General features: G+C 39.9%; 1 protein-coding gene across 1 annotated transcript in view; it reads left to right on the top strand.

The window, feature by feature from the left end:
* Kiaa1210 (KIAA1210 ortholog) overlaps positions 1-17,370 on the top strand; it is a 52,206-nt gene that overhangs the window by 22,740 nt on the left and 12,096 nt on the right. Inside the window, exons 5-8 of the mRNA XM_036174610.1 lie at positions 330-485; positions 9,912-10,085; positions 10,325-10,393; positions 14,299-14,404. Coding sequence (XP_036030503.1) covers positions 330-485; positions 9,912-10,085; positions 10,325-10,393; positions 14,299-14,404 — 505 coding nt within the window. The remainder of the gene's footprint in view (positions 1-329; positions 486-9,911; positions 10,086-10,324; positions 10,394-14,298; positions 14,405-17,370) is intronic.

Here is a 17,370-nt window from a genome sequence, read left to right as displayed (position 1 = left end):
AGATTCTCCTGTCTCTGACTCCCATCTTGCCATCAAGCCAGTGGCATTACAGATGCTTCTGCTACCCATCCTAATTTTACATGAGTTCTAAGGATCTGAACTCAGATCCTCATCTTTGCATGGTAGGCACTTTTACCTACTGAGCCATCTCCCAGAACTTATTAGCATTTATTCATTTTACATAATGCTAGATTTCATTATGACTTTTTATATATGTAATTTTTTTCTTTTCTGGCTTGTCAGTCTTTCACCAGTTAAGGAACAAAAGAACACCAGGAGCCTGGGAGAAACACCCAAGTTTGAACCTCTTCCATTCTCCCTTTTAACAGATCCCACCTCTGCGCTTACGGAAACTCAGCATCAGCCCGAGTGTTATCCGATCCCAGAAAGCCTCTAGGGACTTGAGAACAGCCTTTTCTGGTGACAAGACACTCAAGAGCTGCAAAAAGAAGTCTTCACCGCACCATTCACCGACATCAAGGAAGGTGACTATTAGTTCTACTCTCGGGGATTGCTTCCAGGGTGGCCCCCCATCAAAGACTCATTTCTTGTTCTATTTTTCTCTTGCCACGCCCAACTCCAGGGACAGACTAGAGTGGCTTTTGCATGATGGTTTACATTTTCCATTTAGTCTTACAAACCGGATAATCACCAGTTTAACTCATAAACAATGAAAGACATTGTTTCTGAAATACATAATAGTTTGTGATACGTTCAGTTATTTTATGAAACTAAAATAGGGTGTTTTTTAAACAAAAGCAAACATTGTACACTTTTATTTTTTATTAAGAAGTCTTTTATTCATTTTACATACCAACCACAAAAAAATGTCAGAGGTTAGGTAATGTGATTATTTCCTAAATGTTGACTGCAATAAAAGGCAGTTGGCACACTAGTGGGAGTGCGTGTGTATGTGTTTTGTATGTTTAGATCTGCCAACCAAATAGTATCCGTTAACAATTGGCAAATTAGTAGATTATACTCATACTAACAGCTCCATTCTCTAATTTGTGTTTGTCTTAATTGGTTGTTGTGAACTTATATGGATTTAGAATTTGAAGCCATTAGTACTGGGAACTAAAAGTAGACAGAAACATAATTTATACCAAAAATAACTGTTGGAACAAAACTATTTTGTTGTTAGAAGATTCTGTAAAGGCATCTGGGGTTATAGCCCAGTGACATTGTACTTACTTAGCATTTGCAAGGCCCCAACTTTAAAAAAGCAGCCTTTGGCTATATATGCCAAAAATTAGGTTAGACCAAAGTTAGGGCACAGACTGATAGTAAGGGGATGGAAATCATTATTTGATGGAATTGAGTTATGACTATTTTCTGCAGAGCACCACTAAATCAGATGGATTGGAGTGGGCAGTCTGAGTTGGTGGGAAGATTGAATTAGATACTATTTTTTATTGTGGGAAAATGTGGTTAACATAAAATTAATCATGAAAACTCTTTTTAGAATACAGTTCAGTGGGGTTACATATGCCCACCATCACTATCTAGGTCCAGAGCTTGTTTGGTTCTCCTAAACAGAAACCCAGTACCTGTGAAGCAGTGACTCCTCTTTCCTATCTCTGTCACCACTGACAACACTAATTCAGTTCCTCTGTCTTTATTTTCCTATTTGATATAAATATAATGAAGAATATGAGGACTTTATAAATAGCTTCTTTCATTTAGCATATTGGTTTTGAAGTTCACCCATGTTGCAGCATGTATCAGAGCCTCATTCCCGTTCATGGCTGAGTAACTGTCCTTTGTAGGTATCCCACTCTGTTTAGTCATTCATCCTTTGATGGATATTCGTGCCTCAAAAACACAACAGCCCCTCAGATCGAACTGAGTTGAGTCAGGTTAATATGAGATAGAAGTTGAGTCTTTGAGATTACAGTGTAATTGCTAATGATCCCCAGACATTAAGGTCTGTGCTCTTTCTGCCATCATTCCAGATTTATTATTACTTTACTGTGGTGAACCCGGGGGCATTCAGTTGGCTTCACGCAGCTTCTAAGGAAGCGACTTTCATTGGCATCTTGTAGACACACTGGCCTGGGTAGATGATTCTTTAAGCAGATAGGCGGCATTCTGACCCCTAACTCCTATCCCCAAATGCTTCCCCACAAACCCAGTTCCCATTGTCTTCTCATCGAACAAGGAGAAGGAAACTAAGCAGAGTAGAAAACATCCAGATAGGTCAGAGTAAACAATGACTGCGTCTCTACGTTTTTGGGAACAATTTGCAGGCTTTTTCTTCTCTCAGCTGCTTCCCTCTACTGGCAGAATGGGGGGGGGAGATGCATGCCATCAGTTACTGCCCTAGGTGCTCAGGCTTGCTTTCTCAGAGTCCCCTGGGTTGGAATTGGGAGGCTTACTTAAACAGTTGCCGCCACAGTCTCTTTCTTCCACAAGTCCTTAGGTGGAGGGTGGGTTTCCTGGTATGCTTCAGTTTCAGTCTGCAAAGTACATGGTTTTCTCCCAGATTACTCTCCTTCCTGCTAGTTTAGACCTCTAATCTAGTACAGGGGCTCCACTTCTTTCCATTAGGCAGTGATCACGAGCAGGTATCTCTGCACATCACATATGACTTGTGACTCTGTGTCTGATCTCAATGTTTGTCAGGCAGAGGAATCCAAATACCCTTGCCTAATGCTTCCCAGCACCCCATCATGCCCATAACTTTGGTCATCTTTAGCCACAATGCAGTGATAGAACTCTTTTTTCAGTGTTATGTTTAAGAGGAAAAATAATTGTATGGGAAAGAAGTCACGCACACGGACCAAGGAGATCTTCTCCCTTGTGAAGAGGGTTGCACAGGTTAAAGTCACAGCTGATTAAATAGCCCACCTTAGGCCCATCAAAGGGCAAATGTTTCTGTGTTGATGCGTTGTAGGTTAGGTTCTTTATAGTTCTTCCATTATGTCGGCTAATGGAGTTCATTTAGAGCACCACACAGCTGCTTCTTTTGATCACGATTCTTGTGTTAGTTTTGGTGGCTTTCTTAATAATGAATTCACTCTTACTGTTTGTAAGTAAGTCTCTGAAACTCAGAGCATTCTTTGTTAAATTCATGTGATAAATCAAAGGGGAGTGGATAACACCTTCCAGTTTTCACATGGAAATTGGCGGTTTACAGAGCACTTGCTTTTCTCTCTAAGATTTTAAGAGAGAAAAGGAAAGATACTAGCTGCCCATTTTAGGTGAAACAAGTGAGACTCAGAGAGGTGAAAGGATTTGGACAAGGCCATAGAGCTGACCAGAGATAAAGCTGGAACTTGAACCTGGGATCCCTACCCGTGGTTCATAGCACTTTTCACTGAGCCATGTGACTTCTAGCAGTCCTATGAATTTGAATGATCAATGTGTGACAGTTGCAACGCGTGACATCGTTTATTAGCTAAGACAATGGGGAAGCTGACACCTCCCTTACCCCCACCATGTTAAATGTGGGCTATCCTATAAGAGGTGTTTGCTGTGGGAAAGGCATTGTGCTAAACACTTCTCATGTGTCATCTTAGTTGATCTTTGCAACAACACAGCAATGTCTCTATTGTTGATTGAGACTTAAAGAGGTTAAGAAACTTGAGTCAGGAAATGATATGGCCAGAACCTCAAATTAAGTGCTATTTAATTTCACACAGGAGGAAACCCAGGGCCACATGTTTACAGAGCACATGCTTTACCACGGGTGCACTCAGCCTCCATGCTGCATGTTCTTATTTTTAAGTGATTAAATTAAAGAGAAATTGAAGTGATTGTGTTAAGAGGGAGGATGAAGGATACATCTGCACTTCCTCCTAGAATGTTGAAGTTGGAAAGTGTTGACCTCAGCAGTTTTTATGTACCAAGGATTTGAGCGAATCAGTAGCTGAGTGGGTACAATCAGGAATGGGGGCATACACTTCTTTAGCACAGCCAGAGAATAAACAACAACAGCAACAACAAAAAGCTACCAGTAATAACAAGTCTTACATCCTGTGCCAGCATCTCTTAGCACAAACACCTTTTACTGAGAACAGTTTTCCCACCAAGATCTGTGCTTCCTCTGGAGACATTACTAAGGCAGTGGACTTTACAGCCTTGGCTCACACAGACCCAGGCTCCACAGCATCTCAGTGTCAGACCCTCCTGGACAGCTACAGAATATATTTGACACAAAGTGCCAACCTTCCCCAAAAGGTTGGCTCTCGCCGGGTGGTGGTGGCGCACACCTTTAATCCCAGCACTGGGGAGGCAGAACCAGGCAGATCTCTGTGAGTTCAAGGACAGCCTGGGCTACCAAGTGAGTTCCAGGAAAGGCACAAAGCTACACAGGGAAACCCTGTCTCGAAAAACCAAAATAAAAATAAAAATAGCCTAGGCAGGCCATGCACTCCCAAACCTGCTGCAGCCTCTCAATTGCTAGGCTTACAGACTGTACCACAGCACATGACTACTATTCTTACTTAACACAAAACAGGACTTTTCTCTATCCTGAGAAGCCAACCCATACTGTTCTCTATCTGTTAATCCCAAAGATGGGAAGAGAAAGACCATCAACTCAAATCACCATGGCCAAATTAGTTAAAGCGAGTTTTTGTTTTCATGTACATGGGCTACCTTCCCATAAGGCAAGGTGCAAGAGGTCAGCATTGAACATGAGGAAGACAAGGCTTTTTTTTTTAATAGCTCAGGGGTAAGGGTTGCAGGAGCAGAATATAAGCATAACAGTTAGTCCTAACAACCACCTGAAATAAAGCATGATTGCAAGGTGGGCATAACAAGGTAATCATAACAACAGGTAGTCTTAGGTGGTCATATAACCTTTTTGAAACAAAGGCAGGGTCGCAAGATGGTCATAAACAATTTTTTGAAACAAAGACATAATTACCATTCCTGGAACAGACAGTACAGAACCAGTTGTAGTTAAGGTTATGGGCATGGCATAATCCAACTTTTGAGAAACAGAGGTTTAATTATAAACAGGAATGAACCCAGTGTGTCATTACTATAAAATGGCTTTTAAGCCTACTATAGAGGCAGGCTGGTTCTTCACATCTTTTCACCAGTATCTTATCAACTACAAAGAAAGAAAGTGAAGCCTAACACAGAGAGAAAAAGATGTAATCATTAAAAGGATGACCTGGTCTGGAGAGATGACTTAGTGGTTAAGAACACTGACTGCTCTTCCAGAAATTCTGAGTTCAATTCCCAGCAACCACATGGTGGCTCACAACCATCTGTAATGAGATCTGGCACCCTCTTCTGGCCTGCAGTTATACATGCTGTATACATGATAAATCATTTAAAAAAAAAAAAAAAAAAAGAGGATGACCTAACGGTGCATTATTGACTGAACTGCTTCCTGCTGGGTCTAAATACTTGATAGGAGGAAAAATGGAACTGAAATGTGTTTTATTTTTTCAAAGCACCTCCACTAACCTAGCTAAAAGCAAGAGTGTCTAGTCCAATCCCTATCAACAAGTACTGAGAGATCCCTTTGCTTTTCCCAAATCTCTAATCAGCTTTCTTTTCCAGGAAGGATGTCTATATATTGAATCCTCTCTTACTTACACATGGAAGAGGGGAAACAACCTCTGGGTTTGGATAGAGGAGCTGGGAAAAGAGAACTATTCCTTTACTCACTTTTCCTTTCAGAGTCCTGCCAGAAGGGGATTTGATTTGGTCTTCCTAGCTAACTCATACTATCATATGATCGACTCCCTTGGTAACTGTTCTATGGAGATACTAAATAATATGGCTGAGGGAAGAGATGAGGCATAAGAAAGAACCAGAAGAAATAGATTCCTCTAACACAATTAATGGGATTATTTATGAACTCTATGTGCTTTCATTTGAAAATGTGCTAGATAAGTCATCGGTTCTTATTCTCTACTCTGGCCCTAAAATACCTAAAATAACAATCTGAAAGTCAGTCAAGCCATTACAAGGCTCTTCTCCTGATATTCTTATGCTCCAGCTCTGTTTTATTTTGCTTAGGGATTGAATTCAGGGCCTTTCACATGCTGAACACATGCTCTACCACTGAGCCACACCCCCAGTTACTGTCAGGTCTCACTTCTAGATGATTTTAATATGGAGGTAACTGAATCTTATGTTAAGAAATACTGCCCGGAGGTCTAGATTATGTACAGTTTGTTTAATCCCCTAGTGGGTTATAGGAAATACGTAAATCCAAAGATACTCCATTTCCACACAACTTACTGTGAGCCTACAAAAGATCCTCTGGCGGGTAGTTTGAACCACATGTCTGAGTGCAAGGCCCCATAGTCAGGTGATTTTTCTGTGTAGTTTTTAGTTCAGGTTGGAGGATAGATGTAGGTCAGTGCTTAGATCAATGAGTTGAACTAGTTCAAGAAGATTAGTAGTTGAGGTTAAGTTTGATAGCTTCTCGGCTGTGATTGTGACTGGGAATGAATTAACTCCCTCTTCTACACACCAAATCTGGAAATTAACAGGTTCTTGTTCACCTGATCTTTCTGTGATACTATAGAATAAGTGTCACTGGAGCAAAAAAAAAAATGCTATTATGTAGTGTTCATACTGCAAGGTTTGGGAGGTCAATCAAATTAAAATTGCTCTGTATTGTTTGCCATTTTGGCAGCCTACATTGGCTTTTATACAAAGCAAGTTGCATGGTATCCTTTTAGGGTTTCCACATCTAGATCTCTTTCAATTAACTGGAAATAGTGAGGTCTTAGATAGAATGACTAAAATGACACAGTAAACACAGTAGCTTTCTTAGCCAACATTTAGACCAGCAAATCTGGTGGAAGCTTTTAACACAATTAAAATTCACCAGTTAAAATCATTGCTTAAAAACAACTAGGCACTCACAAACACATATAAAGTGAGTATAAAGAGTATACTCAGTCTAAAGAGGCAAAGCAAGGAAATGGTAGGCAGGTGTTTCAGTTGGCACATTTCTGGTCTTGTAATCACAAAGACTTGAGTTTGACCCTCAGAATTCACTTTTAAAAAGACAAAAGAAAAAGCCAGGTATGGAGGCATTTACTTATAATCTTATCACTGAAGAGGTGTAGACAGGTGAATCCCTGAAGCTTGCCAGCTACCCATACTAGCCTACTTCGTGAGTTCTAGGCCAATGAGAGACCCTTTCTCAAAGGGAAAAGGCAGCTAGCATCCAAATAGCAACATCTGAACTTTTCCTCCGGCTTCTGTGTGCATGCTTGTGCACACAAACTCACAGAACAAACAGACAGACTGAAAACATGAAATTTATTCTTTATGGAGCTCAAACTGTAATGAGGAATACGGCCAATGAAAGAGATTATGAAAGAAAACATACATAAGACAGTGATGAAAGTGTTAGGGGAAAACGATGCAAAAAAGAGGTGGAGCTGTGGAGATGGTTCAGTGGGTAAAGTGCTTGCTGTACAAGCATGAGAACCTGAACTCAGTCTAAGGAAAAACCAGCTATGGCAGCACATATATCTGTAACCTTAGTGCCAGGGGGAGGGGGCAAAGACAGATGGATCCTGGGGGCTCATCAGCTAATCTAGCCAAAATGGCAAGTTCTAAGTTCATTGAGAGACCTTGTCTCAAGAAATAAGATGGTGTGTAGTTTTTTTTTTTTTTTCTCATTGGGGGCCTGCCACCCAGCTCTCAAATAAACACATGGAGACTTATTCTTACTTATGAATACCTGGCCTTAGCTTGGCTTGTTTCTTGCCAACTTTTCTTAACTTTAAATTATCCCCATCTACCTTTTGCCTCTGGGCTTTTACCTTTTTCTTAGTTCTGTATTTCTTACTTTCACTCTTACTCCATGACTGGCTGTGTAGCTGGGTGGCTGGACCCTTATGTCCTCTTCCTTCTCTAGCTACTTCTTTTCCTCCTAGATTTCTCCTTCTATTTATTCTGTCTGCCTGCCAGCCCCACTTATTCTTTCTCTTGCCTCACTATTAGTTCAGCTCTTTATTAGACCATCAGGTGTTTTAGACAGGCAAAGAATCACAGCTTCACAGAGTTAAACAAATGCAAGATAAAATAATGCCACACATCTTTGCATAATTAAACAATGTTCCACAACATAAACAAATGTAACACACCTTAAACTAATATTCCATAATAGTGGAGAGTGATAAGAGGAAGACATCTGATGTGTTGACCTCTGGCCTTCATGGGTGCACATATGGGCAAGGCCACCTGCATACACATGCACAGCACATGGTATACACACACACACACACACACACACACACACACACACACACACACACACAGTGATGTTTAAGTAGGTTGGCTTTGGAAGGCTTCCATAAGAAGACAGATTCTGAGCAGAGACCATCCATAAGTGAGGGAGCTTACATACATAGACATGGTGGATAACATGCTTATCAGTACAAAAGCCTCTGGAGAGCATGTAGCAAATCAACAGTGTTTCTGGATCAGTAAATGGTAGAAAGCTTAAGACAGAGAAACAAGAAAGAAACACAGTCATGTGAGTTTAACTGGGGCATAGATCTTACCATACACTCCTAAGAGGCCAGAAACCTAAGATGATCTTTATGAAGTTCAGAACAATAAAACAAGGGATGTCATTCCATGTGCTGAGCAGTCAATTAGTAATTGTAAGTAATGACACAAACCAAATAAATTATACTGGGAAGAGGTGTTTATAAATTAATGGATGGCAGTTGCATAAAGAAGTTAAGAAAAGCCTGGAAGTGGTGGTGCACACCTTTAATCCCAGCACTTGGGAGGCAGAGGCAGGCAGATCTCAGAATTTGAGGCCAGCCTGGTCTACAGAGTGAGTTCCAGGACAGCCAGGGCTATACAAAAATCCATGTGTCAAAAAACAAACAACAAAAAGTTAAGAAAAGCTTGGGGCCTCTGGTTAGTGCTGTGTGGTCAACCCCTACAAAACAGCTGCAGTATTCCTTTAGATCAGAGGTGAAACCAGAAAGGTGATCTCTGTTAATCAGTACCCCAACCCATTAGCACTGCTTAGTTCCCTACACTGAAATCACAGACCATAAAAGGATCATATTTAGAGTCATGATAAGCAGTGTTCATAGGTAATATGGGGGCATGTGAACTCTGCCTCTTGTCAAGGGGTCTCTGACACCATGCAACACTACTTTGAAAAGGACTCAGTGGCATCATGTGTCCAGGAGTGAGATGACACATCACCTGCTATTCAATGTGACTTCTTTGCAGGTACTTAGGAGTAGGTGAGCACTGGTATGTCTCTTGAGAGTGGAAAAAATACTGTGCCAATAATCCCCCAGGGGACTATTTCAAAGCTCCTACCAAGGAATGGAACCAGGTATCCCAGAACCAAGTAGTTTGGGGAGATGGAGCCAACCACAGTGAGGACTAGGTTACAGTATCTGTCTATGCTTCATTTGAGGTAGAAAAAGTCAGTTCCCAGAGTCTTCTTATCAGGTTTGGACCCATGAACAGTAAATATAAAGTTAGTGGGCTCTCTAGCTTGCAAATAGGCCTTCTTTCAACTGGATTTTCTCTCTGCACCTAAATCTTCAATACATCAGCTCCAATGCCCATAGAGTTTTTCATTCATACAAGGATGCACCTCACTCCCTAGCTAGATGTCTTCCTGTCACTAATAAGGAAAGATGGGACACAAGAACATACAAACATTGCACCTTGTAAACTACACTATGTGCTTGTGTTCTAATTGTGAGGGCAACCAGGACGCCCCTGGTTGCTTCCTGAGTGAGGGAGCACTCCCAATTTCTTCATATTTTTGATTTCCTATACAAAGGAACCAAAGTGTGGCATTCATACAGAAAGGGGACAGAAAGAGAGCAGTCATCCACGAAAGGTTTTCTTAGGCATTCCTTAGCAAGGAAGAAGCATTTCTGGCTTCAAGGGCAGTGGCATCTACATGGATTGATTCATGTATTTTTTCCACACTACAGAGCATCTCGGAGCTGTCCTCAGATCTATCACAATCCTCTCAAAGCAGCACTCAGCAGCCCTCGGGGTTCAGTACCCCAGCCACTTCACAAGGCTGCTTGGATTCTTCAGCTGCTAAATACAAGATAGCTTTAAGCCCCCGGAAACTGAAGAGGAAGAAGACAATTTCCTTGTCTGTAAGTCTCTCAAGAGATCTTGCATCAAACTGTGAGAAAAGATGAATTCTGGCCTGTGCCCACTGCTGTTAGGAAACTGTATGTGTATAGATGTGTCTGACCTTCAGACACTGGGCCATGGCATTGTTATCTACAAAGTTTATGCTTCAGAACCATGCAACTGAATTTTTTTTAAAAAGATGCCCAAAATATCCCATCATGCTTTAAGTTTGTGGTTTTGTGTTGGGCTACATTCAAAGATATCCCTGGGCAAATGTGGCCATGTGCTGCCTGAGGACTACAGGTTGGACACAATTGATGATGATCCAGTAGGAATATTAATGTATATACCATACTTTCTTGACCTTGATGCATGTAGTGGGTGAGAAAGACTGTGCTGGTTGCATGAAATGTCCTGTCTATTTGACACTTCTATAAAAGGGAAAGCAGAAACAGAGTTAACCCTGTGCAACCTACTTATTGGTTTAGTGCCTGGAAATCCTCTCAGTCCTCTCTGCAGAGAGTATTCAAGCCTACTCTGGATGAAGACTCATTTACTTATTTATTTATTGATCATATGAGACCCATGAGTTATAAACTGCTGTGTTGCTCCACTCATTTTGAGACCAGGCTTTCAGCAACTCCAATCATTCAGAATTCAGGTGATAACTATTCCAAAGACCTCCACACGTTGCCACAGAGTTCTGTATGAGGTACTAGCAAGCAGAGCTATATTTAGGCAAAGCTAGTAAGTTAGAATCATGGCAGTGGGGTCTGAAGAGATGGCTCCATGTTTGATACCTCATATGTTCTCACCGAGCACCGAGGTGTGTTTTTCAGTACCCATGTCAGGTGGCTTACAATTACCTGTAACTCCAGCTTCAGTAATCCAATGTCTTCTTCTGGACTCTTTAGGTACCTGCAGCTACATACGCACAGACCCATACAAAGACACATAATTAAAATAAAAACATATTTTTAAAATATTTTCTTAAATATCACATGTGTTCAAGGCTATTCCTCACTTTCTTATCTATCAGGTTCAGTGTATCTGGTTTTATATTGAGGTCTTTGATCCACGTGGACTTGAGTTCTGTTCAGGGTGATAAATATGGATCTATTTCCATTCCTTTACAAGCTGACATCCAGTTTGACCAGCTTTCTTTTTTCCATTGTATAATTTTGCTTCTTTGTTGAAAATCATGTGTTCATAGGTGTGTGGATTTACTTCTAGGTCTTTGATTTGATTCCATTGATTAACCTGTTTTAAAGCCAATACCATGAGGTTTATTATTATTATTGCTCTGTAGTACAGCTCAAAATCAGAGATGGTGATTCTTCAGAAGTTCTTTTATTGTTTAGGATTATTTTAACTATCTCTGGTTTTTTGTTTTTCATATGAAGTTGAGTATTATTCTTTCAAGGTCTGAAAAGAATTGTTGTTGTTGTTTGCTTTTGCTTTTTTTGGGGGGCTGCCACTCAGCTCCCAAACAAATTGTACACGGAGGCATATTATTACTTATAAATGCCTGGCCTTAGCTTGGCTTGTTTCTTGCCAACTTCTCTTAAGTGTAAATTATTCCATCTACTTTTTGCCTCTGGGCTTTTACCTTTTTCTTACTTCTGTAATTATTACTTTCACTCTTACTCCATGGCTGGCTGTGTAGCTGGGTGGCTGGACCCTTGCATCCTCCTTCTTCTCTAGCCATTTCTTTTCCTCCTAGATTTCTCCTTCTATTTATTCTCTCTGCCTGCCAGCCCCACCTATCCTTTCTCTTGCCTCACTATTGGTTCAGCTCTTTATTAGATCATCAGGTGTTTTAGACAGGCAAAGAATCACAGCTTCACAGAATTAAACAAATGCAAGATAAAATAATGCTGCACATCTTTGCATAATTAAACAAATGATCCCACAGCATAAAAAGTAATATATCTTAAAATAATATTGCACAACAAATTGTGTTGGGATTTTAATGGGGATTGCATTGAATCTGTAGATTGCTTTTGGTGAGATTGCCATTTTTACTATGTTAATCCTACCTATCCATCAGAATGTTTCCATCTTCTGATATCTTCTCCAATTTCTTTCTTCAGAGACTTGAAATTCTCATCATACAGGTCATTCATTTCCTTGGCTAGAGTTTCCCCAAGATATTTTATATTATTCATGGCTATTATGAAGGGTGTTGTTTCCCTGATTTGTTTCTCAGCCCATTTATCATTTGTATAATTTTATAACCATCCATTTTGCCAAAGATATTTATCAGCTGTAGGAGTTCCCTGGTAGAATTTTTGGGGTCTCTTATGTATACTATTATATCTTCTGCAAATAGAGATACTTTAACTTGTTTTTTTCCCAGTTTATAACTCTTTGATCTCCTTATTGCTTTAACTAAAACTTCAAGTACTATATTGAATAAATATAGAGAGAATGGACTGCCTTGACTTGCTCCTGATTTTTGTGGAATTGCTTTGAGTTTCTCTTCATTTGATTTGATGTTGGCTGTCAGCTTGCTGTATATTGCTTTTATTATGTTTAGGTATGTCCTTTGTATCTCCAAAACTTTTATCATGAGGGGTGTTGGATTTTGTCAAAGGCTTTTTCAGCATCTAGCAAGATTATCATGTGGTTTTTCTTTTAGTTTGTTTATATGGTGGATCACATGACAGATTTTCATATGCTGAACCATCCCTGCATCTCTGGGATGAAGGCCACTTGATTATGGTGGTTGAATTTTTTGATGTGTTCTTGGGTTTGGTCTGTGAGTATTTTGTTGAGTATTTTTGCATCGGGACTTACAGAGACTAAACTGACAACCAGGGAGTCTGCATGGGATTGACCTAAGCTCTCTGCATATATGTCATGGTTGTGTAACTTGGTGTTCTTGTGGGACTCCTAACTGTGTGAGCGGGGGCTGTCCCTAATGCTTTGGCTCATTCTTGGGATCCTACTCCTTATACTAGGTTGGCTTGTCCAGCCTTAATACATGGGAGAGGTGCTTAGTCTTACTGAAACTTGATATACCATGTTTTGTTGATATCTATGGGAGGCCTGCACGTTTCTGAATAGAAATGGAGGAGGAGTGGATGCTGGGGGTTAGAGGTGGAATAGGGGAGTCAGGGTTGTAGGGACTGGGAAGAGAGGAAGGAGGGGAAACTGTGGTTGGGGTTAGAATGAATGAATCAATAAACAAACAAACAAACAAATAAATTGAATCACATGCATGAGGACCTGAGTTTGATCCCTAATATCCATATAAAAATATGGGTACAAGGAAAGATTAACCACTAGTAAGTTGTCCTGTGGTCTCCACACACTCTCTGTGGCACATACACATACATTTGTACATGAGTGTGCTCACATAAAACACACATAAATAAATGAATGTAATAAAAACCTTTTAAAAAGAAAACAAAGAACTAATGCTTTTGTAAGAGGTTTTCAATTAAAGTTAAGAAATCAAAGACACTGGTGTTTAAAAGGATGTGTCACCCAAAACAATTTAGCCATTCAATTACCCAATTAATTCTTTGGGTATTCTGGACTAAAATAGATGGAAGAGACCCAAAGATTGGCTAACACAAATATTTTATAGGGAGATCATGAAAGTACAAATAATGCAGGTACTCATCCAAAGTTGCCTCTATCTTTCAGAAGCTATACCCATGAAGTCTCACTAACATGACAGCCTAAACATGGGCTGAACAATGACACATCCATAGACATGCCAAAGTGGACTGAGAGAAAAACCTGTGAGGGCCCAGCCCTACACAAAGAACTACAGACAACTAAGGAATACCAAGATAAGGAGAAATAGTCTTCCTCAGGGAAAAGCATAACAATTGATTTATCAATACCAAATGATCAGCCCTGAAAACATACATATAAGTAACATTATATAGATCGAACAGGTAATAGTCAGGAATATATATGTATATATGTACATATATGCACACAATAATAATAATATAAAATAGGCCATGAATTTGAAAGAGAATAAGAAGGAATATGTGGATGTATTTGGAGGGAGGAGAAAGAAGGGGCCAAGGCCTATACAGGTATTGGGTCCCTGGACACCTCACTACAACCCAGGGAGGCAGGCTCTCCATTATGGGAGATAACCTGCGACCCTTTTGACATTCTACATTCTGCCTAGCTCACTGGTATAGAAGTCTGAGGAGCATGCCAGTAGAATGAACTTCTTTGTTTTTTTTTTTTTAAACTTTGTTTCAGGCCAAAGAAAAGCAGGAAGAGCAGTATCCTTTGCTGGGGACTAAAGAAAAGGCTATAACCAAGCTGAAACAAGCAGACCAAAAGGAGCAGAAGAAGGACAGCACAGGTTAGCATACCTTCACTGCCAGCCCGTGGATCTCTGGCTTTGATGCACAGTACAGTGTGGGGGGAGCTATAAACAAAAATACCCCCAGGGCTGCTACCCTGGGTCCTTTTGGGATTTTCAATGTCCTATGTATATATATATATACAAGGCCTGGAGAGGGGACCTCAGTTTGGTTCTCAGCATTCAAATAAGGCAGTTCACAACTGTGTGTGACTCCAGCCCCAGGTGACTCTGACAATGTGACTTCTGTAGGCACCTACCTGCACATACCCATAGACATAATTAAAAAATAATGAAAGCTTATGCATGCATTAGGCCCCAAGACACCTCACCACAACGAGGGAAGCAGGTTCTCCACTGTGAGAGACTTTGTGTGGTTCTCTGTCCTTCTGCTTTCTGCCTAGCTTAGAAAAGGCTGAGGACTTTTCCTGAGGTATATACCCATACACATAATTTTTAAAAATCACAAAAACAAAAATTTTAATTAAAAAAGAGGTTCATGCAAGTACAGTCCAAGATTCTCCAGCTAAACTGGCAAAAACAATGTACAGGCTTTGTGTAAAGGATTGCACATGGTTTTCTATCCTATCTAAATGAATTTCCAACTAGAGAGGTGCATTCTTTGTAGATGTGTTCAATTCTTTCAAGTGAATATGCTTGCTGAGTGATGCAGAGTACAGCTCTTGATGGCCTCTTCAGTATTCTTCCCCAACAACATAAGAAGATAATAACAACTGAACTGTCTCTCCCAAATCATTCTCATAGGAATCACCTTTCTCTTCCAGTATAGAGGAGAAGGTTTGCTGTTCACAATGACTTCACATAACCATGGCTACTGGAGCTCATCTGCAGTTGCAGCCAGATATCCTTGGCAGCCATCACCTAACCAATTTCCAAATGAAAACCACCAGAGTGAAAACTCTGTGTATGTGTGTTTGCGTGTGTGCACAGATGGATTTTAGCTTTAGCTAGATGACAAGCTAATTTCGTGCAGTGTTTGACAAAATTAAATTTCAGTTTCATCACTTAAATTGAATGGTTGTCAGGGTTTTCTATAAATGATTTCACATGTGGTTTCAAAGATAGGGCTTTTTAACAATGTCCCAGACAAACAAAACACTAAAAAAGTCTTTCAAAGAAGGACAAGAGGGAGGAAGAAAGAGACATGGATTAAGAGTGTAATCTCATTTTTCACCCATGGAGATAGATCTGAGTCAGTATCCCTGGTCTACCTTGGTTGCTGTTGCACAGGAAAGGCCTGATCTAGAAAGAGCAGAGGAGCTCTTCTCTGTGCTGTATGCTGCATATGCAACCACTAAGTGGCTCAACAGACTCAATGTCTGTGAAGAAGGAACCACAACTGGGGCTTTACCACCTAGATCAAACTGCACAGGAAATTGTCCTGAAAAAAGCACTTGTATTTGGAAGGTTTCTCAGGTCCCACCTGGCCCCCTTGGACCTACAGCTGCTTATAAAATAATCACTCAGAGGCCATTAGCTCAAGCTTATTACTGACTAGCTCTCACACTTAAACTAACCCATAATTCTTATCTATATTTAGCCACATGGCTTGGTACCTTTTCTCAATTCTGCTTTGTCATCTTGCTTCTTCTGTGTCTGGCTGGTGACTCCTCCTCTGCCCTTCCTCTTCCCAGCACTCTCCTACTCTGCTTGCCCTGCCTGTACTTTCTGCTTGGATACTGGCCAATCAGCGTTTTATTAAACCAGTGTACAAGAGCATTATCTTACAGCATTTCCCCCTTTCTCTCTAATCAAAAAAGAAGGGTTTAACTTTATCATAGTATAATTACATACAACAAAACAGTTATCAAGCAAGAATTACAGTTACAATATCTAGTCTAGTAATTGGTATTTGGCAAATTTAAAGAAAATGTTCTGCCATCTATCCTATTTTGTGAGTCTAAACTTTTATATCTAATTTATCTTTTATCATAACCAAGGAAAAATTATAACTGTCTCATCTTCAACTACATCAAAGACCCTAGAAGGAGATAATATTACCTAAGTGAAAGGAAGAACACTGTAAGCAACTTCCAAAAGTCTAGAATGACAGAGACAGCTGGCTACCTGGACAGTCTCTCAAAGTTCCTCTGCAATGTTGGGGCATCCATCTTCAGCCTATAGGCCTAGAGTATCTCAGTCATTTTTCCTGTGTCCTGTAGAATGTCTGGCAGTCTTCTCTGCAAAGCAGGAATCTGAAGAACCATTTTGCCTTGTTTTGGCAAATTCAGTGGTCATTTTCCTATGGGTCCTGTATGTTCAGTTTATACAATATATTATCAACAGTCCAGGCAAGAGCAGTCTCTTGCCCAAATGGCTATTTTTGCCAAGAAGAAGATAAACTCCATATGGAGTGTCTTTGATGCCAATCATCTTCCTTGAAGTAATTGATGCTGCTAGGAGCATACATGTCTCATTGTTCAGAAAAGTCTAACTTTTTAAAACATTTTAAATGCCATATTCTGTAAGTGTTTGAAGTGTTTGAAGATTACCTACCTAATTGAAATATATCTTTATATACCTAAAAAACTTAACTAACATGACTATAAGTTTGATTGTCACAGCTGACTAGTTATTAATCGGTATTTCTTAATTATACATTACAATATTAAATGAGTTTCATGAACATAATACCTTAAACAAGAGTATATATATATATATATATATATATATATATATATATATATAGAGAGAGAGAGAGAGAGAGAGAGAGAGAGAGAGTATAACAAAATTAACTTTAAATTTGTATCAAAAAACTAAAATCCATAGCAATGTAAAACATTTAAAACAAGTTGTTGCTCTTTAAAAGTAGATTCGATAATCTACCCTTTCATCTTATCATATCTATGTCAGAGCACTTACACAGATGCAATTGCTGAGGTGTTGGGAGTATGGCTTTGAGGGTATTCAAAGAACTGCTTTACAGGTGTGTTACACAGGATTGT

Source organism: Onychomys torridus, chromosome X (genome assembly GCF_903995425.1).
Source record: "Onychomys torridus chromosome X, mOncTor1.1, whole genome shotgun sequence".
In the NCBI taxonomy this organism is placed as follows: Eukaryota; Metazoa; Chordata; class Mammalia; order Rodentia; family Cricetidae; genus Onychomys; species Onychomys torridus.
The sequence above is the reverse complement of the archived record's forward strand: the minus strand, read 5'-3'. Positions and strand labels throughout refer to the sequence as shown.